A 23444-nucleotide genomic window follows, 5' to 3' on the forward strand; every position below is an offset into this window, starting at 1 on the left:
GTTAGCCAATAGGACGAGCGAGGGAGGCGAGGCGTTCGACGGCGGCGGCGGCGGAAGGAGCGGCCTTCCCCCCTCCCAGCTTCTCTGTTCTGACAGTGACGGGCGCGGCTGCCCACCAATGAGCGCGCGGCCCTGAGCGGCGGGGGGCGGGCCCCGGGGTGAGCGCCGGTTCCGGTTGGCGGGCGTCGGGGGGTGGGCGGGGCGAGGCGCGGCGGCGGAGCGCGTCCCGAGGGCCGGCCGCGTTTGTTGTCATCCTCCCAAGATGGAGTTTCTGCTGGGGAACCCCTTCAGCACCCCGGTGGGGCAGAGCCTCGGTGAGTGGCCGGGGGGCGGGGGGGGGAGAACCATATAAGGGAGGGCCGCAGCGGGTGGGGGAGGGGCAGCCAGGGTGGGGGAGGGGCGTGGGGAGGGGGATTTGGGGGGGCGCAGCTTCTCCCCCCCTAGTGAAATGGGGCGAGCCCCCCCCCATGTCTGTCTCCCATCCCCTTTATTGGGGTGGGGGGAGGTGCTGCGTGTCTCCCTGACATGGGAAGGGTGGGGGTGGGAGATTGGGGGAGGGGGCAGCGTGGCCCACTGCTCAGGGTCTCCCTGAGGCCTGGGGGAGACCCCTGCTTCAAGCCCCCTCCCTGCCAGGGAAGCTCGTCGGATGACCTTGGGCCAGCTTGGCCTGCCTTGCAGGGCTGTTCTGTGGATGTAAGGGGGGAGGAGGAGGAGAGCGGCGAGCCTTGCTGGGCGGCCTGGACACCAGTCTCTCTTGGCTCCAGCCGTCGCGGGGGAGGCGGGGAGAAATTTTCGGTCTTTCCGGCTTGCCTTGGATCGGTCGCGGTTGGCCTTGCCTGGCTCGCAGGGTTGTCGTCACGTGGGTGAAATGGAGACTGGGAGAGCCATTCGCTCTACTGGCTGGCCTTGAATGGCTCTCATAAGAACATCAGGAGAGCCCTGCTGAGCATCCATCCAGGCCAGCATCCTGACTTACACAGGGGCCACCCAGTTCCCCTGGAGGGCCAACAAATCTTAGGATTTGGTTAGTCTCGAAGGTGTCTACTTGAAAGGTTGTTGTTGCAAGGACAAATTAAGGGGAGAACAATGAGCCTTACTGGCTGGCCTTGAATCGCTTTCTCTCTCAGCCTTACCTACCTCGCAGGGTTGTTGTGGTTGTTGCAAAGCTAAATTGAAAGCGGAAGAACTCTGAGCTGTCTTGGCTGATTGTGAATCACTTTCTCTCGGTCTCCCCTGCCTTGCAGGGCTGTTGTTTGGGTTTTAAAATATACAGAAGGGAAGATTGGGTCTCTGATGGAGAGAAAAGTAGGGTGTAAATATTTAGGTGAAGCAAAAGGAAAGCAGGTTTGTGTACCTTTCCTGCCAGGAGGGTGGAAAAGGTGCATCAAAGGAAAGGGTGACTAAGGGTGAAGACATGGGTGAGGCGTATAAAATATGGGGTGGAGCCGTGAACTTTCCTTTCCTTTCCTTACAATGAATAAATTTGATGGGCGCACTCAGAACCTTTGGCAGAGCAGCTTTGATCGGAACAGTTGAAGTGTTGCAGTCAGATTGGGGAGACCCGAGTTCAAATCCCTCCCCAGCCACAAAGCTCGCTGGACGCTGTTGAGCCAGTCCTCTGCACATGCTCATAAACTAATGGACCTCACAGAGCAGGAATCCAGCAGCACCTTCAAAACTAACCAAATTTGTGGCAGGCTTTGAGTCGCCCTGAGTCACATCCTCAAATAGCAGTCACTCAGAAGCATTCCTCTCCTGCGTCAAATTCGGTTAGTCTTGAAGGAGCTGCTGGGCTCTCGATCTCTTCCCCTGCTACGGAAAGACTAACATGGCTACGCCGCTTGATCCATCCGAAGAAGGGAGCCGTGACTCGCCAAAGCCCCTCCCCTGCCACAGATTTGGCTAGTCTTGAAGGTGCTCCTGGATTCTGGCTCTGTTCTGCCGCTGCAGACAGGCTCACAGGGCCAACTGGACACGCCTCAGGGAAAACAAGGACACAATGTTTTCCTGGAGGAAGAGTGGACAGGGACAGGTTATGCGATTGAAGCTGACAGGCAGCGTTTACGCAGAGAGTGGTGAAATTGCGAGCTTGCATAGCAAGGCCCCCAAGCATCGGAAGGGATTGGACAGCTCCCTGGAGGAATGTGGTTATGAGCCCGGGCAACTAACGAACCAACTCCGTTTACAGAGGGGGTGGAAGGTTGCACCCCGGGGCCAGAGAGACAGCATCAGGGGCTTGGCCTCCGTACCCTCCAGGGCAACTGTGCCAGACACAATGCTGGGTTGGATGGCCCTGCCGGTCTGCTCCACCCTGGCCCGCCTGCCGTTCTTAGGAGTGCCTGTTTTGGCTGGAAGAAAGGAGTTTGCTTGGGAACAGGGCAACCTTGGGAGCTGAGAATGGAGGAACAGAGGGGGAGAAGACGATTCTTCTAATTGTGTTGTGGAATTCCGTATGCCCGGGATGGTGGGTGCATGGTGGGAGGGAAGGCCCCGGAGGAATCTCTGTGCACTTTTGGTCTCCGCGTACTTCTAAGAAAGCACTCCCTATAAACACATTCTTCCCTCCCACACCCGGCCAATCCTAGATAATCTTCGAGAGGAAGAAATTATTTTGTTACCCAGGGAGGTTCTGAGGGCTGTGGTTTTCCTTCAGTTTGGACAAATAGATGACTAAACAGGAGCCGGTAAAAACCGTCTGCCCAATACAAGAGCCGTCTTTCAAAAACACCGTGGCTCCCTTTCCGAATGACGTACAGAACGGTCAAGGGTTTGGTACAGATTTCTTTTTTAAGAAAACAAAAAAGCGGGGTCTCAGGAGGGGCTTCCCCCCCCCCCCAGAACGAGTCATTCCGAGAGGTTGAGGAATTATTTTCTGCATAGCCACTCCCACCTGGATGCTTTCTGCTTGCTCCCACCACGCAGGGTCAGAAATCCGACACTGTTTTAGATTGTACAAAGAACAGAGAATCCTTGTTTTCAATAGTACACAGAGCAGAGAATCCACAGGCTCTTCTCTTCGGTGGCATCCCGCCCCTCAGATAACAGAGCCAGCACTATGGCTGGTGAGCAATAGTAAAAAAAAAAAACATCCATTTTATCATAGGGTATTTAAATCGTCCTTTGACTTATCCCTAAGCCTTTACTAGGTGGCTGGAGAAAGCAAGGGATGAGTTTACGTTCTTGCTTTGAGTCTGGTTTTCGTTTGTTTGTTTGTTTGTTAAATGCTGACCTTGTATACACGTCACTATCAGTTAAGAGGAGAGATTCCCATGATTTTGTGGCACGCTTTACAGGAATGGAAGGCTGGAAGAAAAATTCTCTGCTGTTTTCCGGTTGAGAGAAAACCAGCGAAGCATTCATCTCTCCTTACGTTGTTCTTCAGGGAACATTTCCTACAATTACCCAGCGGCTGAGGAAATTCTCTGTGTTGTAAATACTGGGATATTCGGTTAGTATAGTAGAGTTTTGCTTTGTCATAGGAGGGTGATCCGGAGTGTACTCAATAAATCTCCCAATAAGTATATTGCAGAAACGGTAAACTTAAACCGGTTAAGTGGATCCGGTTCACGTTCAGGTTGCAGTCAAAAGAAGACGGCAGTGGTGGTTTTTTGGTTCATGTGCCTTCATGTTCTTGGTGCGTCTCCTCTTTTCGGATTGGAGCAATGCTTTGATCGGATGCTTTGGTTTTGCTGGGCTTTCCGTGGTGGTGTGGGTCTGCTTGTGCAAAATAAATAAAATGGGTAAATTTTGCAAGGAAGAAAAAGAAAGACGCCTCATCTAAAGAGTACATTCCTTATTAGCATGGGGGAGCATGAGGGCATTGGTTCTACAGCAGAGGTAGTCAACCTGTGGTCCTCCAGATGTCCATGGACTGCAATTCCCATGAGCCCCTGCCAGCAAACGCTGGCAGGGGCTCATGGGAATTGCAGTCCATGGACATCTGGAGGACCACAGGTTGACTACCCCTGTTCTACAGGAGAGACCCGTCTCCATGGAAGGCCATGTGGAGAGAGGGAGAGGACAATCCCGGAGAGAGGGAGGGAGGAGGGATCAGAGGGCAGCTCCCAGGTTAAGACAAAGAGAAGCATCTCATTCAAGGAGATTTCACCTGTACAGGCCATGTGGAGAGAGAAAACAATGAGAGAGACGCGAAAGGAGCCTCATCTAAAGAGAACTTTCCCTATCGCAAATGGCCACCTTGTCCAGCATCCTGCGGGTGGGCGTATGAGGGCATTGCCTCCACAGGAGAGTCCAGCAGTGACCTGTGTCTCCAGGGAAGGCCATGGGCAGAGAATGAGAGAGCAAAGATGGGTTAGAAGGCAGTTATCAGGCTACGACAAAGAACAAAGCCCTTCTAAGCGCTCCCTGCAGCATCCATGCCTGCTGAGTCACTCACTTCAGCAGGAAAGGATTCTGGGGTGGTCCGAGGGGGTGGAAACCCATGCCTGAATTTAAGAGGTCCCCGCATGTGGTGATGGCAGAAGTTGCCGCAATCCTTTGGCCTCCCCATCTGATGTTTTATTAGTCCTGCTCTTCCCTTCTCCCCGAAGATTGCGAGCTACCTGCAAATGCCAGACCAAGTTTGGCAAACTCCTAGAAATTGGGGCGGGGGGGGGGGTGTGGAGCCTGAGAGGGAAGATACTTTGGAGAGGAGGGATGTGATCTGCAGTTCCCTCCCAAGGTAGCCATTTCCTCTGGAGGGAGGACGCTGATTCTCGTTCTCTGGAGTTCAGTTGTAATTCTGGGAGCTCCCCAGGCCTCGTCTGCAGACTGCTCCGAAGCAATGCCTCAGAAAGAGATTTCGAAAGCGGCTTGCGTTTCTGGATTTTTACCCAAACCTTGAGGGTCTTAGAATCCTAGAATCCTAGAGTTGGAAGGGGCCATACAGGCCATCTAGTCCAACCCCCTGCTCAACGCAGGATCAGCCCTAAGTCTTCAGGAGGGATAGGGGACGGTGGCAGCTGTCTGCTTTAGAATCGCCAAGCGTTTCTTTCTGGGGCAGAAGTCCAGCGGAAGTCGGGCTTCCTTAACAGCCGTTCTCTTGTCCGCCGTTTCTACGGCTGCGCCGGGCCGAGATCCAATTATTTGGCTGCTACATTCAGGCAGCGGCTCTAAGGAGGCGCCGCGAAATCCGGACAATCGTTTGATTTAAGGGTCCTGCGTCGTTCGGAGCCTTGGGTGTCGGCAGGCGAGGCCCGGTGGCCTTCCGTAATTGCGGGGCGGACTGCGTATGCATGCGGGGGCGGTTAATGGGCCGACATTGTGCTGCTGCTGCTGCTACTGCCGGGAAGTGGCACAAGGGCCCATGAAAATTTAATTGCAAGCACACATTGTCCTCGCCGAGGAAAGCCTCCCAGAGAAGAGTTCACGGAAAGCCCAAGCATCCAACTCTCTCTGTTTACTTATTCCTTAAATTTTAATGATACCCGTCCGTTGCCTGCGTTAAAAAGACGCAGCTAAAATCTTTGAAAATGAGCTGTTAATAATGGACTTGTGTCTGCTGTCAGGCAAGGGGCTTTGCCGGCAGGTGAGGAGCAGAGGGGGTGGGCCATGGCCTTCCTCTGCAGAGCCCTCCTTGTGGGTCTCCCTTCTGGTTGGCTTCTGAGATCTGAAACCGGCTCGCCATATGTCCCTGGACTACAACTCCCATGAGCCCTTGCCACCATGTGCCAATCTGCAGCCTTCTAGATGCCCATGGGCTACAGTTCCCAGGAGCCCTTGCCAGCAGTCCCCGGAAACCACCCAGGCACATTATTGGCCTGCTGGGAATCGCCCAACTAGCTGGCCGTTTCTGGGGTCCACGTTGGCTTTTAACCCCCAAGCGAGTTGACTAACCTCTGCCTTCCCCTGTGCCCTTTATAGAAAAAGCCACCGATGGCTCCCTGCAGAGCGAAGACTGGACGCTGAACATGGAAATCTGCGACATCATCAACGAAACGGAGGAAGGGTAAGTGTTCAGGGCGCCGGCGAGGGGCTCGGCTTTGACGTTCTCCTCTGGGTCGGTGTCAGACGAGCCTCTTCTTGGCCTTCGGAGGTCCAGAGGGGATGGAGAGTTTAAAAAATGCCAGCTGCACTCGGCCGCGTTTCTTGTCAGCACATTATGCGCCGTCTCGTGCCCAAGCAAGAAACTCCCTCTTGTGGGGGATGAATCCCCCGTCCTCTCACTGTTGTGTTTGGGGACTTACAGCGTCCCAGGGTTTTGAGGCCCCTTGGCGTGGGTGAGCTTTGTGTGTGGCTCAGTTCGGTTGTCGCTTCGGTAATCTGAATCCAGCGCTGAGAGCGGGGAAGAGATCCCCAGCTGTCTCACTGTCACGGTGGCTCTTTCTCTCCCGCCGCCAGCCCCAAGGACGCCATCCGCGCGCTCAAGAAGCGGCTGAACGGGAACAAGAACTACAGGGAAGTGATGCTGGCTCTTACGGTGAGTGGGCAGGGGAACCGGCAGTTCAGCAGCCCCTGGGCCTTCCCCTGACGTGCGGGGCAGGGTGCAGAGAAAGCCCGGTCTCACTGGCCGTATCAGGAGACACGGGATAAGGCCTATGGCCCTCGGCTTGCTTCCCTGCCCCAGAAACCAGTTACTGACCAGGGAAATAAGCCCACTTGTTGCTGTGAGTTATCCAGCTAGCTGCGCTCCACCTGCAACGGGGTTCACCCCCCACCCACCCCCATCCCTTGCTGCAGGTACTGGAAACGTGCGTGAAGAACTGCGGCCACCGCTTCCACGTCCTGGTCGCCAACCGTGACTTCATCGACGGCGTCCTGGTGAAACTCATCTCCCCTAAGAACAACCCTCCCACCATCGTCCAGGATAAAGTCCTCGCCCTAATCCAGGTCGGTAGGCGGCCTCCCTCCCCCTCTCCTTCCCGATTGGGTTCATTTTGCAGAAGCTACTCAACAGCCCCGAATGCCGGTTGTGTGTCTTTAGGCCTGGGCCGATGCCTTTCGGAGCAGCCCGGACTTGACCGGGGTGGTGCACATTTACGAAGAGCTCAAAAGGAAAGGCGTGGAATTCCCAATGGCCGACCTCGATGCTCTGTCGCCAATACACACCCCTCAGAGAGTGAGTCTGGACGCCTTGGTGCAGGGGTAGTCAAACTGCGGCCCTCCGGACGTCCATGGACTACAATTCCCAGGAGCCCCCTGCCAGCGATTGCTGGCAGGGGGCTCCTGGGAATTGTAGTCCATGGACATCTGGAGGGCCGCAGAAAGTCTCGGGGACGTTTCCCTCGGGGGCAGAGACCCAATGCTGCCTCCACCGGCATCTTTTCTCCCCCGTAGAGCGTCCCTGAAGTGGACCCAGCGGCCACCATGCACAAGTCCCAATCCCAGCCCAGGGTGAGCGCCGGACCCTACTCCTCGCCTTCCCCGACAGCCTACCCGGCCCCGCAGGCTCCGCCCCTGAACGTGAGCAGCCCCATCACTGCAAATACCGAACAGGTATCGCTGGTCGGGGTAGGGGGGAAGTCCTTGGGAAGCCTTTTCTTTCAAAGCACGCGTGACACTTCAGACTTTGAGAGCAGAATGGTTAAACCGTGGTGGTATCGAGTCTGGAGAGCCGGGTTCACTACCCTACTTCTCCACATGCAGCCGGCTGGGTGACCTCCGTTCTCGCGGAGCGCTTCTTGCGGAGCAGTTCTCCCAGAGCTCTCTCAGCCCCCGACCTGCCTCGCAGGGCGTCTGTTTTGGGTAGGGGGACGGGGTTTGAGTTTCCTTTGGGTCGTGGAAAGCGGGTCTCGTCGCCGTCTTCTGGAACGCCAGCTGGACCGCCGCTCTCCGTCCCAACAGATCACGAGGCTCCGCAGCGAGCTGGACGTTGTCCGTGGGAACACAAAAGTGATGTCGGAGATGCTGACGGAAATGGTGCCGGGCCAGGAAGATCCTTCGGATCTCGAGTTACTGCAGGCAAGTGAATGGAACTGTTTCAAGTTGGCAAAGGGAGAGAGACCTCTGCCGGAGGGGTGGTGGCTCAGGGACACAATCGCTTCTTTTCGAGCGAGCGTCCTGGGCCGCCCCTCCGCTTTCCCATCATTTTGCTTTCCGCCCCCGCCAGGAGCTGAACCGAACGTGTCGCGCCATGCAGCAGAGGATCGTGGAGCTGATCTCCCGGGTGTCGAACGAAGAAGTCACGGAAGAGCTCCTGCACGTGAACGACGACCTCAACAACGTCTTCCTCCGCTACGAGAGGTGCCCCTGCCCGTCTCCTCCCCAGGCTCTTGGCGACCCCTTGCCTCGCAGGTCCAAAGGCCTCCGCCATCCGGAAGGCGAAGCTGGTGTGATCGATGCGGGGCCCTGGCTTGGTGTTGGTGCCGCTGGTTGGCGTGCGGAGGGTCCCCGGTTCAATCCCTGGCATCTCCAGTTCGGAACATAAGAGAATCAGAGAGCCCTGCTGGATCAGATCAGGGAGGGTCCATCTAGTCCACCATCCTGTCTCAACCAGGGGCCAGCCAGATCCTCAGCCACAGGGCAGAGAGGCCGAGGCCTTCCTAAGAACCTCAGACGAGCTCTGCTGGGTCAGACCAGGGAAGGTCCATCTTGTTCAGCCTCCCGTCTCACCCAGGGGCCAACCCTGGAGGGCCAGGAACAGGGCAGAGAGGCCGAGGCCGAGGCCTTCTCCTGAGAAGATCATCAGAAGGAAAAGGGGGTTGTCAGCCGCTTTGAGACTCCTTCAGGCAGTGAAAAGCGGGGTATAAATAACCCAGTTTTTCTTCTTCGTTCTCACGCCCACCCCGAGGCTAATCGACTCAGACAGGCAGATTCCTCCTGGCCTCCGGGGTTCTGCCCCCGAGGGCGTTTCTCCAGCCTTCCATTTTTAAAAAATTCTCTCTTTTTTGTCCTCCTCTTGCCGTGCAGATTCGAGCGGTACCGACTAGGCCGGGCAACGCAGAACGCCAGCAACGGGGTAAGTCAGCCTGTTGGGGCAGGGGAATAATTTCTCATGCGTTTTGTCTCCAGAAGGTGGTTGGGCACACCCGTGCACGATGCCCTCTGGGGGGCTCAACAGGGCACCCTGGCGCACTCCCGGTTCGAGACAGGGCCTGCCTTCGAAACGGGTTGCTCGGCAGGACGTCTAACTTCTGATTTTTCCAACCCACGGCCCCGCAGGTTCTCAGCGAAGTGACCGAGGACAACTTGATAGACCTGGGGCCCGGCTCCCCGGCCGTGGTCAGCCCGATGGTCGGAAGCAACGCCCCGCCAGCGCCGACCCTTTCCACCCAACTGGCTGGTCTTGGTGAGTGTTTTGCCTCGTGGTGTCTCTCCCTGTGTGCAGGGTTCTTTTCTAAAGAGAAGGGATTAGCCATGAGGCTAGTCCTCAGTGTGTTCGCAGCGGAGCTTCTCTCAGGGCGCTGGGGAGAGCGGCTACGGCCGGCGTTTTCAGAGAGCCGTTCTACGACCTGAATCCCAGAGGCTTTGTCTGAAGCAGAGGACTTCTGTGCCGGCCTGTCCTCCAAGAGCTCCGTCCTTCATCTCCGTTTTGTCATGTCCCTCTGCAGATTTGGGCGCCAACAACGTGAGTGGGACGCTCGGCTCCCTCCCGGCTGCCAACCCCCGCGACGACTTCAGCGTGTTCACGCAGACACGAAGTGGCCCGCTGGTCGATCCGCGCAAGGCGTACGTAGGGGCTCGGGGCAGAGTGGCCCGCTTGGCTCCGAAGGAAGCGTACGGACCAAAAACCGTCCTGTGGGTCATGAGCCGAAAATTCTGCGCTGGTTACGGAGCAACTTGAGGTGGTGGGCGTTAGGTTTCAGCAAAGATGGCCTGTGAGAGCCATCCTGATATCGTGGTCAAGAGCCAAGCCTCTAATCTGCAGAGCCCGCTTGGTTCCCCCCTCCTCCGAATGTTTCAGCATTATAGTACGCTTTAAGGTGCCAGTGGGGAACAAAAGCGGGGGATAAATAAATAAACAAACAAACAAATAAATAAGCAGACTTCACAGAGCTAGATGACCCTAAGTTCTGCCTCCCCGTCAGGCAGCGTCAAACAGGTTTGTGTTATGGAATAATTGTTGCGTACCAGCCAAGGCAGCATGGGATATTCCCCCCCCTGCAGGCTGCAGGTTCTCCTGCGCAAAGACCGGCTCGCTGGGGGCCACCTCTTCTGTCAAAAGCGGTTGTCCTCGCAGCTGCCGACAGCGTTCAGGCAGCTGAGGTCAGATACAAGATGTGTTGCTTTGGCGGAAGAGGCCGGATCTTGAATCCGGTCCTCGAGCGCCATCTCGTGGCTGAATTTTTGGGCATGCCCTGCACAAGACCAGGGGCGTTTCAGCCTCCGAGGCCTTCCTCAGTGGTTGATCGTATAATTTTTAAAAACACATCTGGGAAATAAACAATCGAAGTAAGCCCTAATCCAGTGCTGTTATGTGAACCCAGAAAAGGGGGAAAGCCAACTGGTTAAAACAGAGTGAAGTCTTGTTAATGCTGGCGCTGGGAGTCAGAGGTATATTCCCACCCCGCCCATTTCTCTCTCCCTCTTTATCTCTCAGCGCGTCCTATGAAGACCCGCCGGCTGTCGAAGCAGTGCCCTCGACCCTGGACGTTCGAAAACAGACCACAGGAGGGGTAGGTCGCTTCTCTGCCCTTCCGTGTCGCCTCCTGTTCCCAAGCTCCTCCTGGGGCATTGAATGCAAGCACGCCATGCTCTCCACTCACACAGCCCTAGATGGGATGTGGGGGTCGAAAGGGCAGTGAAACGTTGGGCTTGAAGTCTGTACAGGACTCCCCGCTTGCTAGATCTCTACGAAAGCCGTGGTACCAGCTCTCTGTCTCCTTGCTCTTCTAGCAAACCGAGGTAGGCGAGGCTGAGAGAGCTCTGAGAGAACTGTGCTTGGCTCAGGGTCACCCGGCTGGCTGCATGTGGAGGGAGAGGGGTGAATCGAACCCAGCTCCCCAGATTCAGAGACCCCGCTTTTAACCTTGACACCATACTGGCTCTTAATATCCAGCCGCCCGTTTGGTTTCGCCTTCAGGGGGAAAGAGAAATCTGCAGAGGTCAGGGGAGAGCTGGGTTGGCGTTTTGGCCCAGAGGAGAAATACGTGGGACGGAGCACCACTGCGGTGTGCCTTCCAGTTGAGGCCCCTGCACCCTTTTACCACCCCTGGTCCTCATTGTCGCTCTCTTATCAGTTGTGGCCCTTATCAGTTCAGCGTGTTGGCGTCTCAAAGCCCTCTGCTCAAAGTACTCGAGAACGCGCTTTTTGCTTTTGACTTTGCTCACCTGCAGGGGGGGCCGGCAGCTTCCGCTCGCTCGCCCTTCTGCCCTCTCTCCAGGATTTTTTACAGCACTTTATTTCAAGGTGAAGAGCCCGCGGGGAATTCTCCCCGTAAAGAATTGTGACGGGCAGCACTTCTTGGACGGGGCTCAAGTCACGAAGGGTTCGATAGCGGAGATGGCCCTCCAGCGTGCTAGAGGCGGCGAACTCTCAGGGTCTCTCTGGCTGACTCTCTTCTGCCTGCCTTCCAAGTCTGGCGAGGATTGGATTGACAGGGCCTGAGTTACAGCCCCCCACCAAAGACAGCCCCCCCCCCCCCGGAAAGTACTTCCTGGGGAAATGACCCCCTGTTATTGGCGGGAGGAGCTGCCTTGGGTGACAGGTGGGGATATACCTTTGGCCCTCTGGGGGACGGGGGCAGGAATCGGGAGACTGTTGCTTGGTATTTCTCACTGCCTACCTGAGGTGGAAGAAGAATGGATGGCAGGGCCTGTAAGTCCACCCAAATGGCTGTCCTCGTACCCTTCCTGCAGGTGCCTGAAGAGACCGAAGTCTGTATTGTCTTGCTACGGTACCCAAAATCCCCTGCTTGGTCGCCCATGGGCCATTTTCACTCGCCATGGGCGAGCAGGGAAGTGGCCATTAACAAGTCTGAGCTGGGGGAGGAGGGGGGGGCAGAACGCAGGGTGTGTGTTCTCTCAAATGGACCATGGGATGGTCTTCTCATTGATGCCGCTGCGGCTCTCTTTTTCTCTTTCCTTCTTCCCCCCCCCCTCCACCTCACCCATGGGAACCTTCTGTCCCCAACCACAGAGGAGAGGTAAAGTTGGCTTCTCAGACCTGGAGCCCATAGACAAATGGCTCATGACCCAAGGAATGGTGAGGAGGATTTTGCCGATCGAGTGACCCCTCCCCTATGCCTCCCCCCGTCCGCCTCACCTTGTCTCCCCGAAATAGCGTCGCCGCCCTCTGTTTTAATGTCTCACTCGCCCCGTCGAACGGACCACGGACCGGATGGTACAAGGACGTGGGAGCCCCATCTTTGGCGGAAGGGCAGAGGGGTGAGGAGGGGCATGCTGCAGGAGGGGGAGGTGTGCGCGACCCCATGGCCTATGCGAGTCGGTTTTCCAAACAAAGATGGGCTTCTCTTGTTCCTTTTGCTGTCTCAATTCCCCCCTCTGCCCCCTAATATGTGCAGTATCCATTTTCCCCCCAGGGCAAACACAAGACTCACGTCTTAAATCAGCAGGGGTGGGTGGGGGTGGTGTCCGCAGGCCCCTTGTCCTCAACACCTTTAAATAACTTGGGCTCATGGCCCGTCGACAGCATTGGGGTCAGGGGCTCCCGTCCTTTCCCCTGTCACTTTTCTCTGGATGCCTCCAAGGGACAGATCACTCCGGGGTACAGGAGGACGTACGAGATGCCGTTGGTTGAAACGGGCTCCTTTCCCTAACCCTTAGCAGCGGATTATTTCGATATGAGCTTTCAGCGGGTTCAAAATGATCGAATCCCTATAAATTATAAATCCGTTCAAGCCAGCCTCGAGCAGCCTATAAATTCAATAAATAAATATTTATACCCCGCTTAGTACAGCTTCCAACATTTTCACGCTTCACCTCAATATTATCCTTCTGCATTGAGGGGACCTGATTATCTCTGCCAGGCTCCCATTCTCTGGGTTTCTGCTGTGGGCCGGGCTCAAAGTGACCCGAAAGCGAATAGCATTTGTAGACTAGATTGCACACCTTGGATTAAACCGAGGGAGGGAAGGGGTTGCTGCAGTGAGGACTAGGGGGGCTGCCTCCTGCTCAGCAACAAGGCTCAGGGGTCATTCCCAAAAGCTCCGCTGTTTCTCAGATTCCCCAAATAGGGACGGTTCCCCTCGAGCGCCATTCCCCAAGGGGCCAAGGAGTCCGAGGCACACTTCTTCCCTTCCGCCATGGCTGTTGAAAACAGCACCTTCGAATTTCCGCTTTCCCCCATTCACTTCCGCCTTGTGTTTGTTCAGCCCGGGAAAAGGATACTGGTGTCTTTCTGGCCGAAACAACGAGATCGTAGGTGGGGGAGCGCGCCGACTCCTCCCCCTCCCCCTCACAGGGTGCTCCACCTTGTTCGTTTTAATACGAAAACGTTTGGTGTTCCCCTCAAATCCAACTAATCCGTAACCCGCTTTCTGTCCGGACTAGCCGTAGCTCTTAACCCTGCCCGTTCGTAGGACTACTGGCTCAAGTAATCTCGGAAGAGCTTGGAGGGGGACCCGTAGAAGTCGAAAAAACCCCGGAGCAAACTCAATTTGAGTCATTCTTCCAGAGTTCGTGTAACGGTTCAGCCCGCGGCCAGTTCCTGCTCGCCGGGCCCAGCTGCGGGGTCCCCTGTGTTAAGCAAAGCAGGCTTAATTTTTTTTCCGAGGCGTCGTTTTTTATTTATATGTAAATTTATACAGCTATTTAATGACCCGAGCGTGTTCAGCCTAATTGACTCGCTTCTCCCCTAATTGGACGGCAGCCCTCTTCATTTGAACCGGGCTTGTTGGGGCTAGTCTTGGAGGCCTCCCAATTCCCCCCTCCCCTGACTGATCCGGAGCAGTTAGTGTAGACAGCAGTGACTCCTCCGCGAACCGAAGCAGGAAGGCATAACGCCGTGTCTGTCACCCGGGTTTTTAAGGATACGCAATAAGAGAAATGTGACGTTATCCTCTGCGCTTGGGCCGTGCCGGGCTTTTTGCTGAACCTCTGATTAGACTCCTGTGAAATGGCACGGCCCGTGCCAGAGGTCCCCGACACGGTGCCCACAGGCCCCCAAACACCTTTTTCTGGTGCTCACCTTGTGTCTTCAGGAAGTGGTTGCTCTGGCCCTGGCCAGTTCCCGGTTGGTCGTTGGAGATCCAATCAGGTTGTGCAGGCGGGAACACTGTTCCTTCAGAGGCAGCTCCCGCCAGCCAGGGCCTTACTCTGCCCCTCACTCTTCTTTCTTAGGGTGCTTTTAAAATTACCCCTTTTCTCCCCTGCGCCTGGACTTCCTCCGGGTGTGTGCATGGCCCCTCCTTCTTTGGCAGCCATGTTGTGATGGCGCCTTCTAACCCCGCGTCAGGACTCCCAGCAATACCCCCAGGCTCTGAAAGGTCGGGACCCCTAGCCTTTCTTGAGAAGAAGGTCTGAGAACAAAACAGCAGGTATGTTCCAGCCAGCTTTCCTGTGTGTCAGGATTTTATTTTTGACTTTGCAGGTGGCCTGAAAGCAAAAAAGCCACGTCCCGCTCTTCCCCATCCTTCGCATCTCTCCCACCCTCCTTCTGGGTTAGGAATGGAGGGGAAAGGGGCTGACCAGCAAAACAGAAGCACGGGTGGAAGGGTTACCCCTCCCTTTCCCCCGTACATCCTGCACCCCATACAAATCAGGATTCCACACGGCCACTGTAGCCACTTCAGAAACCTCCAAAAGGAATTGGCCCGAAACATTTGCGACAAAGAGAATTGCTCAGAATGCATAATAGTCAGGTTTCCCCCCCACACCCCATTATTTTTAATTCTGTGGCATTTCATTTTGTACCCACCGATTGAAAAAAAATTTACGATGCTATTTACCCGTATAGCCTATGCCCCTAAACCAGGGGCAGTCAAACTGCGGCCCTCCAGATTCCCGTGGAACACAATTCCCATGAGCCCCTGCCAGCATTCGCATTCGCTGGCAGGGGCTCATGGGAATTGTAGTCCACGGACATCTGGAGGGCCGCAGTTTGACTACCCCTGCCCTAAACCTTTCGTTACAATTTCCTTGATGCCCACAGTACGTTGCCTTTCTCTACTGTCCCCCTTTGAGATGTTAAGCCCCTCGGATCCAGCATTCCACCCCTAAGGGAAACTCAGGTGGGGCAGGCCGGGCTCATTTGGTTCTCACTGACAGGGACACCTACCCAGATGACATCCCACACACCCCCGCCAGGCGCTTCACTCATCCAACCCATGTTTCGTTTTGCTTCCTTATGCTCTGTTTATTTTTCTTGCTCCCCGTGGCTTCATGGGTGTATTTTGTTGCAATTTATTTTCTTATTTTTTTCCGTAAAAGTGCACTTTACATTGTATATGTGTGTTTCCCCCCCCTCCTTTATTTCTCGCTATCCCCCCCCCCCATTCTTTGGCCACGGCTGTGGATGTTGTTTTCGTTTTTGCCTGGCTGCTCGCCCATCTGCCTCTTGCCGCGCTCCGTAGATTCCGGTCGCTCAGTCCTCTGTTATGGATGACATAGAGGAGTGGCTTAGTACAGACGTGGTAAGACTCTCTTGGTTTTGTTCCTTTGTACGTTTTCATGAAATAAAGAGTCGGGGGCCCATGCCCCACACCCCCTGCCCTCATGGCAAAAGGGCCAAATGTGTAATGGAAGCGTCCAGGCAGCACCCAAATTTTGGGCAGAGAGGGGGGTGACCGTTTCAGTTTTAATATTCTTAATATTTTTAACTTCCGCTACAGTCTCTGGTTGTAGTGTCGTGACAGGCAGCTCGTTCCTCTTGTTCTGACGGTTCTTCTTCAGATGTCTCTCTCGATATAAAGAAAGTATTTAAGATCCATCAACAGCAACGTCCAGAGCTAACGATGAAGATAATTTTCTGGCGGGCCCCAAGTCAGAAAAAGCTGTTTGTCACTACACTGCCATTGGAGACTGGGGCGGAAGTTCAAATGATTAAGAATATTAAAACTGAGGCTAGCGGAACAGAGACTGTCTAAGACGACAACCGTCCGAAGAGCTTTATATTATTGTGTATTGCCAGCAGTACGCAGATTGTGTTTTCCTACGGCTTGAGTCTGGGTATCCTTTTTTGTATAGCATCCTATAACCGGCCCCCTTCCAGCATCATATTCCCAGTGCAGCGTGCAGGTGGCCATCCCTAAGAGGGGGTGGGACGTTCTCTTCATGAGAGGGCTGTGTTGCCATGAACAGTTTCATCCGCGACCTGTAAGGAGGGTTACGGAATGCGCACGAACATCTCTCTCTCTCTCTCTCTCTCTCTCTCTCTCTCTCTCTCTCTCTCCCTCTCCCCATACTAATTCTAGAAAGGAGACGAGCTCGAAGAAGGAGTGACAAGCGAAGGTAATTTCGAAAGCCTCGGGGGCCACCAACTGAGTCCTGATTTCCCTGCACTCCCGGGTGCTTTCTGCACAGGTGAAGGCTGGCGCCCAAGTTCCCCATGACCTGCCAACATTTCAGGGGGGGGGGCAGTGTTGAACTAGATGGCCAGTCCTTGGATGGGGGGGGGGGGCAGGACTGCGACTTCTTGTCCCTCGCTGCAGTTAGCAAAGCCACACAGTTGTCTGATTGACCATTGGAGAATGGATGGGCTGTGCAGATTTTCTTAAAAGTCACTTCGCCAGCAGCCCCCGCAGCACAAGGCATTTCGGTGGGTGACGAAGCCACAGCAGCCATTTTGGGGCTGGCTCCGCCTTCTCTGGCAGCCATGTTGTGGCGGTGCCCACCATGCCGTTTCAGAACCCTGGCAGGGCTCAAAAAGGTTGGGAACCCATGCCTTGGAGTGTGAGCTCGTGTTCCAGGGACAATGAGCAAGCTCTGATCTTTGTAAGAAGCCTCAGGCCACAGCAGAGCAACTCCCACATTTTGGGGAACCCCCTACCCTGTTGGCCAAAGTCAAACAGGCCCTAAATTAACGCAAGCCTTTATTTCCCCCCCCCCTTTTTCGCCCGCAGAGTTTGATAAATTTCTAGAAGAACGGGCCAAAGCCGCCGAACGGATCCCCAGCTTGCCCTTGCTGCCTCCCGAGGAGCCCCCGCTGCCGCCGGCCAACCCCCCCAGCAAAAAGAAGCCGGAGCGCACGGAAGACGCCCTGTTTGCGCTGTGACGCTCCTCTCCCTCCTGGCTGTCCGTGGAAAGGTCTACAGCCGGGGCCGCCTAGCTCTCCTCGCCACCCCCGGCTAGCGACGAGGTCCCCTCGCCCCCCCGGGCTCCGTAGACAGCCCCTAGCACCTCTCCGGAAATGTCCAGCCCGAATAAGCTAACGTTTAAAAGAGTATTTAAGCCCCCCTGTATTGTCATGTCCCTGGGCATCCGTCCGCGGCCGCTTCATCCCCTCCGCCCACCCCGGTTTGTGAGCGCCGAGAGCCGTGCTTTTTAGAGCGAGGCATGAGCGTTTCCCCCTCGTCGCAGATGCGGAAGGAGCTGGCGGAAGGCGGTCCCCGCTTCCGTCGGCATGGGCCTCTCCCGCCAAGGTAGTCTTGAAGCGGCTGGCCGTCTCTGGCAGTCCGCCTTGCCCCCAAACCCCACGCCTGCTCCCTTCCCGTATTTCTAACGCCGAGGGAATTCCTTCACGCCCTTTGCCAGCTTGAGCACCCTCGGCCGCCTTCTCCCGCCGTCAGAAGCACTCTCATCTCGCTCGGTTTCCTTTGAACGCTTACCTCGCATCCCGGCCAAAGTTGCCAGCGGCTGGGAGGTTACTCTTCGTGAGTCTTCCCCTGAAAGATCTTGCCTTTTTCTGGGGAGATGTACGTGGTTTTTTGCGTCGGTTCAGATCCCCTCTGTTGTGAGGGCTGGGGAGGACACATTTCTCTGCCACACTGGAGCAGGTTTCCGGCCGTTTCTTAGAAGAAAGCTTTTGGCACAAAGACAGAAAAGGAGGTCTTGACTCAACAGTGCAGCTCGTAGTTGGTGGCCAACGTCACAACTCCGTGGCCTGTCCCTAATTTTAAACGTTGTTGTGGCTCTACCCCTTCGCTGCCAGTAATGTTTGAGTGATGGAGTCGTATGGCGTGCACAGTTCCTGTGGGCAGGTTTCCTACACGGGCAGTGCCGGAGGCATCTTGACACAGGAGCTCTCCACGTCCCGTGGGGTTCGTGGCTTCCAAACGCAGCCAGTGCGGCTTCTGCTAACCAGCCACGGGAGAAGGGCAAGCTGTCGACGGCGTCTAAGTTCAGAAGCGTGCGGGACCCTGAAGCGGCTCTCAGCTTGACAAAAAGACAGTTTGCTCTGATTATAACATTGGGCTTGTGGGTTCTACGAGGCCAGGTGGCCAGGTGCTTGCTTTCCGCCGTTGGTCTCGTGTATGCGTCGGCGGGAACTCGGATCTTCCGTTGCTCACTTGGCCGCATGGCTGTTTTGCGCGGTGGCTTCTTTCTCTTTTTATTATTTTTTTTAAGGCACATGCGGTGGCCCAACCCAGCCGTCATGACACCTGGCAGGCCTCCAGAGGTCATGGTGACCATGGTCGGCCACGCTCTTGCCACGCGACGGGCCCGATGGCCCAGTTTGCTTTGGGAAGAGAATCACGTGACCTAGAAACACACAAGGTGATCCTGCCCGTTCTGTCCCATTTCCCATTCCACCAGGGAAAGGCACACTCAAGTGCTAGATCTTCTCCACATGGACAGTTCCAGAGTTCCTTCAAAGGGACGTTCTTGAGCTTCTCTGGTCCTTCCCTTGGCCAATGACATCACTACCCACTTTTTAGTTTATAGACATGGGATGGGAGCCTCCATGGGTTTATAAGCTGCACCCAGCTTCGAACTTAGGACCTTTGGGATACTCGAACGAGGCCTTCAGAGGTGCCGGAAGACATTGGAGCAGAAGAAGCTAGGGGTAGGGCAAACCGTAAGCCTGGTGCATTGCAATGGAAGATGGAGGCTGCTTTGGACGGAACCGGCAACATCAGGTCCGAACCGGTCACTTTTTAATGGCTCCGAATCCTCATTCGGGCAAGAAGGAACGCGGTTCGTTCAGGTTGGTTCGCAGGATGGGACGGCTGCTTTAAGTTCACCCAGGAAGTGTTAGCCTTGATTCAGGGCGAGAACCTGAGCAGTCCATTGACCATCGATCTCGTATTCATGGTGGGGACCCTTTGGCTCTTGCGGAGAGATCCGACAAAAGGGGAAGCTTTGCTTTCCACCGGCCGAGTTTGCGTTCCCCGTTATTTCAGCAATCCCCTCTGCTCTTCGCCCTCTTCAAGTAAGCCAGGCACCGAACTTTCGATCCATCGCTTTCAATGACGTTGTGGTAGCTAGCTGTCCCTGGGCGCCCTCCTCCCTTTCCTGCACCGTATTTGCAAGCGGGGCAAAATGGCGAATGGGTTGGCCGCGTCACTAGGAAACAAAAGGGAACGTTTTGCAGCCATCAGCCAGAAATGTCCTGGCAAAAGAGCTCTCTCTGTTACTAATTGCTAACTAACGTTATCGTCGGGAACCCCTTCTTCAAACCTTTTGCTGCTTTTAGGCTTAACGTATTTATTCGGGCCTCGTCCCGCCGGGAAATCCTCCTGCCTTGAGGCTCTTGCAATGAATGGAGATACCGCAAGCTCTCCTTTCCGCGGGGCGTCAGCAAGGGACCATCCCGCTGTATCGGGCCTCGGTTGTTACCACTGTATTCCCCCCCTCCCCGCATTGTATTTTTACGGGCCTTTTGTGAACAACTGTGTGTGCTTTGGGTTTTTGTTTTCAGTCTTCGATTTGGGGGCGTTGCCTTTTTTTCTGTCCAAAAGACAATTGCCATGTGTAGAAGAAGTGTCTATCTAGAACGAGTGCAATCCTTAATCAGCTGTTACAAACTTTTGGGAGTATGCAAATACACTAATGAACTAGGAGCAAAGTCGGGGGGCTGTTGGTTGATGTGTGGGGCGACCGGCTGCCTCTGTTTCTACATCTGGGGAAGGAAACCAACCCCCCAACCTCCTGATTTTAAGACCAAGTTGGTCCCGTTTCCCTGCCCCAGGTTGGCCCTTCAGTCCATATGTCACGGCTCACTTCTCTTGGGGGAGCTGTTTACCGGAGCAGGATCTGTCTGAGACCATGGAAAGCCAGGCGAGGTGCCGCACTGCTAGCATTAGGTGTGCCCCCTGTCGTGTCCCGTGATCAGGGTTAAGTAGAGGAGCACACTCGCAAACACAAGCAGGTCAGTTCCTTTGGCTCCCCTCCTGACGCCTCCCCTTTTCCCGAAATACCAAACTTGGCACCTCTCCCGGAAGCAGGTTGAGCGTTCCCCCGACCAGTCGGCGTGACAGGGGTCAAACGAGGGGTTGGGTTTTTGGACAGCACACAGGTGCAGGCCTAGAAAGGCGAGCCGTCCTGAAAGCCGCCAAGAGGAAGCTCCGTCCTCTCCTTGCCGTCTCTTGGCAGTGTCCACCGTGAGAGTCCGGTTCCCGCACGTTCAGAGTCGGACTCTCTTTTAGGGTCACCGTCAGCCGTTTGTGGCCAGCACGGCTGCTCTGGTCCTCTCCTCCCAGGCTACGGCAGCCAGATCGGCAATAGAACATTTTTTTAAATGGCATCTCGTTCTCCGTCGCCAGCCAGCCAGGGTGTCCAACCAACCCTGCTCTCTCACACAAATGTTCTAACTTCCCATTTCGCGCTTCCGGCTTCAACGGCGGGAATCAGCCATCGAAAACCTGGCGGCAGCTTTTAAAAAAAATAACCACTCGGGGGGCAGTCGCGTAGAAATCCTCTCCTTTTCCCATATGGTGTTTCAAAACCTTTGCCCTTTGAATGCATGTAGCAACGGAACCTATAAGCATCTCGATGAAACCGTAAGGAGAATCAAAGCTGGGGTTGCGGCCGTTTCGGCATCCTAAGCAAATGCTTTGACACGGCACGTCCTATCCAGGAAGGATTCTTTTGGTTTTGTTTTAAAGTGGAAGTTCTTTTCAACCCCTCCCCAAAACACATTGGCTCACTGTTACACCCTAAGCGACTTCGTGGCGTCTCTATTTGTATATTTAATGCTCGAGGCTCGTCCGGATTTTAAAAAACAAAAATAATATTTATTTACTGGAAACGTTCGCTGTTATTCGTCCGTCCGTTGGGGTGAGGAGGTTGCGGGAAGGGGGGGGAAGGTAATTTTTTTAAATGTAAAAAAAATACCCTCTGTAAAAAAAAAAAAAGGACAACCCCCTTGAATTCCTTTAATTATGTTGCCTTCTCTCCTCCTCCATCCGTGGTGACTTCTTGGAATGCGGGCAAAGCTCACGGGTGGTAACTCTTCCGAGTTTTTTGTTTTGCATTAAGGATGTACGATTAATTCCCCGTCTCTTAACGTTCTCTCTCTCTCTCTCTGGTCCCACGAATCACCCTTGTTTCTGTACATTTGGGTTCTTGCATGTGAAATAGTCCAATAAAAGAACACTAGTGCATAAAGCTGATTCTGGGTTGTGTGTGGTGCATTGGATCTTCTGCCCAGGGGGCAAGAGCTGGGCTTGCAGGGGGTTCAAAGAGATCTCCCTCTCACCCAGCAGCCAAAACCCACGTGCCATCAGGAGGTCCAGCAGAAGGGCCGGAACGCCATAATTACGAATTTCCTGTCTTGTGCAGGGGGTTGGACTAGATGCCTCTGGAGGTCCCTTCCGGTTCTGTGTTTCTGAGTTTCCTTTAACCCCCAAACCTAGGCAAAGATCTTGGGGGGGGGGGGAGAGACAATGCCTCATGCCTTTTTTCCTGCCACAATGCAATTTCAAACTGAGCATCGGAGGCATTGTTCTTGCTGGCTCACGTGGCTCTGTGTGGGCTTGTTTACTGCCACTCCCGCGCATCATGTGCCCGGCCTTTTGTCTTTTTGCCTTGGCGTTCTAGTAAGCAACAGGGCCAGCCTTCGTGCCGGGCTTGCCACCCATTCCAACAGAGCAGGATCTTTGGACAGAAAAGAAACCTGCTACCCTTTTCTCCCAAGCGGCAGAAACGGCAGGCGTTGCCCACTTCTCCATCACCTGGCCCAAAACACCTTGGGTGCAAAGCTTCAACCCAGTTGGGGCTGTCAACTTTGTTTTGCAGCCTAGCCTACCTCACAAGGTTGTTGTGGATAAGCAGAGAATGATGAAAGCAGCTTTGTAAGCTCTTCTTCAGGGACAAAAGCAGGGTATAAATGAATCGAGTGATCTATTCTGTAAAATGTTGCTTGGGGATCTCAGGCCAATCCCAGGCTCACAGCGTAACTTACCTTTGCAGGGGGTGGTCAAACTGGGGCTCTGCCCCCTGCAGGGGCTGATGGGCATTGTAGTCCATGGACATCTGTAGAGCCCCAGTTTGGCCACCCATGCCTTACAGGATCAGGTGGGTCACCGTGCTGGTCTGAAGCAGCAGAGCAAACTTTAATTCAAGATAATATAAAGATTCTTCAGCTATCTGGAGAAGCGTGTTTGCACCTGAAAGTGCATGTCTTTAATACAACTTTGCTGGTCTTAAAAAGTGCCTCTGCACTCCCAATTATGTGTAGAAGAAGTGTGCATGCCCATGAAAGCTGAAACCCAGAAGGAAAGTGTGTTGCCCCCTGGACTCAATCTTTGTCCTACCTTGCAGGGTTGTTGTGAGGATTAATAAAGAGAATGGTGCGAATAGGAAGGTAGGCGCAGTAATAGATTTATGCCAAATTTGATGTCCATTTCAAACCTTTTATCGGTTTGTTTTCAGAAGCAAAGAGTTGCGGGGGTCCTATTTGAGCTCACATTCCACCTCTCCAGATCGGGCTGTGGGAAAGATCAGCACGGGCCCTTTAAGCGCAAGCCCCGCCCACGCTCGGGCCCCGTCCCCGCCCACGCTCCACGTGGAGGAGGGCGATTCCCCGCCCCCATGATGTAATCCTAGAGCCGGGGCCGTGACGCAAAATCACTCCACTGCGGAGCCGCCCTCCCATTGGCTGCCGCCGACCGGCACTACGGGCGGGGTTTCCCCGCTTCTCAACCCGGCTCCCCCTTGGGGGCATCCCTGGTATGGCGCCAGCCGATTGGTCGCCGGCCGGGGGGAGTGACCACGCCCACCAGGGCCGCCCGGCGTTAACCCTTTCCTGGCCTCGCTTAATTTGTTTTGCAGCGCTTTGTGCGTTTGTGTGTGCAAAGCGATTGGCTCCTCCGAGGCCGATCCAAAGGGCTGTTTTGCATAATAAATAAATAGCACAGAGCCATGGGAAAGCTATTGGCCGGAGAGAACCTTCAGGCTCAGGAGCAGTCTACCCCTGGACTGCCGGGGACGCTTCCCTCGGGTGCTTCTGTTTGCTGATGCTGACGCGCCGAGGGAAGAATCCCTGCGTGTTGAAAGCTAGCGGGTGGCCGACTGGCAGTTCTTAAGACTAGCCCGCTCCGTGATCTGCTAGTTTTCTACGTGCGGGGACTCTTTAAAAAAAGCCACGAGTATGAATTCAGGCTGGCGTGCCCTGAAGAAAAGGGCGAGTCCGTGCCCCCTCCTTGGTGTTCCCGTCGCTGGCCCTAATAAAAGGTTATGTACTTTGGTTGTGATCCTAGTGTTCAGGGGTAGACAGCCTCTGCACG

At 54.9% G+C, this 23444-nt stretch overlaps 1 protein-coding gene across 7 annotated transcripts; it reads left to right on the plus strand.

The window, feature by feature from the left end:
• The first annotated feature begins 28 nt into the window (after nucleotides 1–28).
• On the plus strand, nucleotides 29–21329 carry TOM1L2 (target of myb1 like 2 membrane trafficking protein). Of its 7 annotated transcripts, none has more exons than XM_077316760.1 (16): nucleotides 29–158; nucleotides 5863–5947; nucleotides 6340–6418; nucleotides 6679–6828; nucleotides 6923–7057; nucleotides 7276–7434; nucleotides 7783–7899; nucleotides 8048–8181; nucleotides 8848–8896; nucleotides 9100–9226; nucleotides 9489–9606; nucleotides 10478–10553; nucleotides 12017–12082; nucleotides 15411–15470; nucleotides 16251–16359; nucleotides 16899–21329. In XM_077316760.1, exons 2-16 carry the CDS (start codon nucleotides 5910–5912, stop codon nucleotides 17048–17050), a joined length of 1569 nt encoding a protein of 522 aa, XP_077172875.1. In that variant the 5' UTR covers nucleotides 29–158; nucleotides 5863–5909; the 3' UTR covers nucleotides 17051–21329. The 7 variants fall into 7 exon arrangements, with proteins under 7 accessions (XP_077172875.1, XP_077172871.1, XP_077172874.1 ...); XM_077316756.1 differs by having other exon boundaries at nucleotides 153–314; XM_077316759.1 differs by having other exon boundaries at nucleotides 153–314; nucleotides 16251–16287.
• The last annotated feature ends 2115 nt before the right edge of the window (nucleotides 21330–23444 follow it).

The sequence above is a fragment of the Paroedura picta genome, chromosome 17 (assembly GCF_049243985.1).
Source record: "Paroedura picta isolate Pp20150507F chromosome 17, Ppicta_v3.0, whole genome shotgun sequence".
NCBI classification, from domain to species: domain Eukaryota; kingdom Metazoa; phylum Chordata; class Lepidosauria; order Squamata; family Gekkonidae; genus Paroedura; species Paroedura picta.

What these genes read in the sequence shown, in the direction of transcription:
- TOM1L2 (XM_077316756.1), top strand. Translation starts at nt 263, where the DNA reads ATGGAGTTTCTGCTGGGGAACCCCTTCAGCACCCCGGTGGGGCAGAGC. An exon ending in CGCAGAACGCCAGCAACGGG is followed by an intron (nt 8,897 to 9,099) that starts GTAAGTCAGCCT and finishes ACGGCCCCGCAG; the next exon opens with GTTCTCAGCGAAGTGACCGA. An exon ending in AGTGGCTTAGTACAGACGTG is followed by an intron (nt 15,471 to 16,250) that starts GTAAGACTCTCT and finishes TACTAATTCTAG; the next exon opens with AAAGGAGACGAGCTCGAAGA.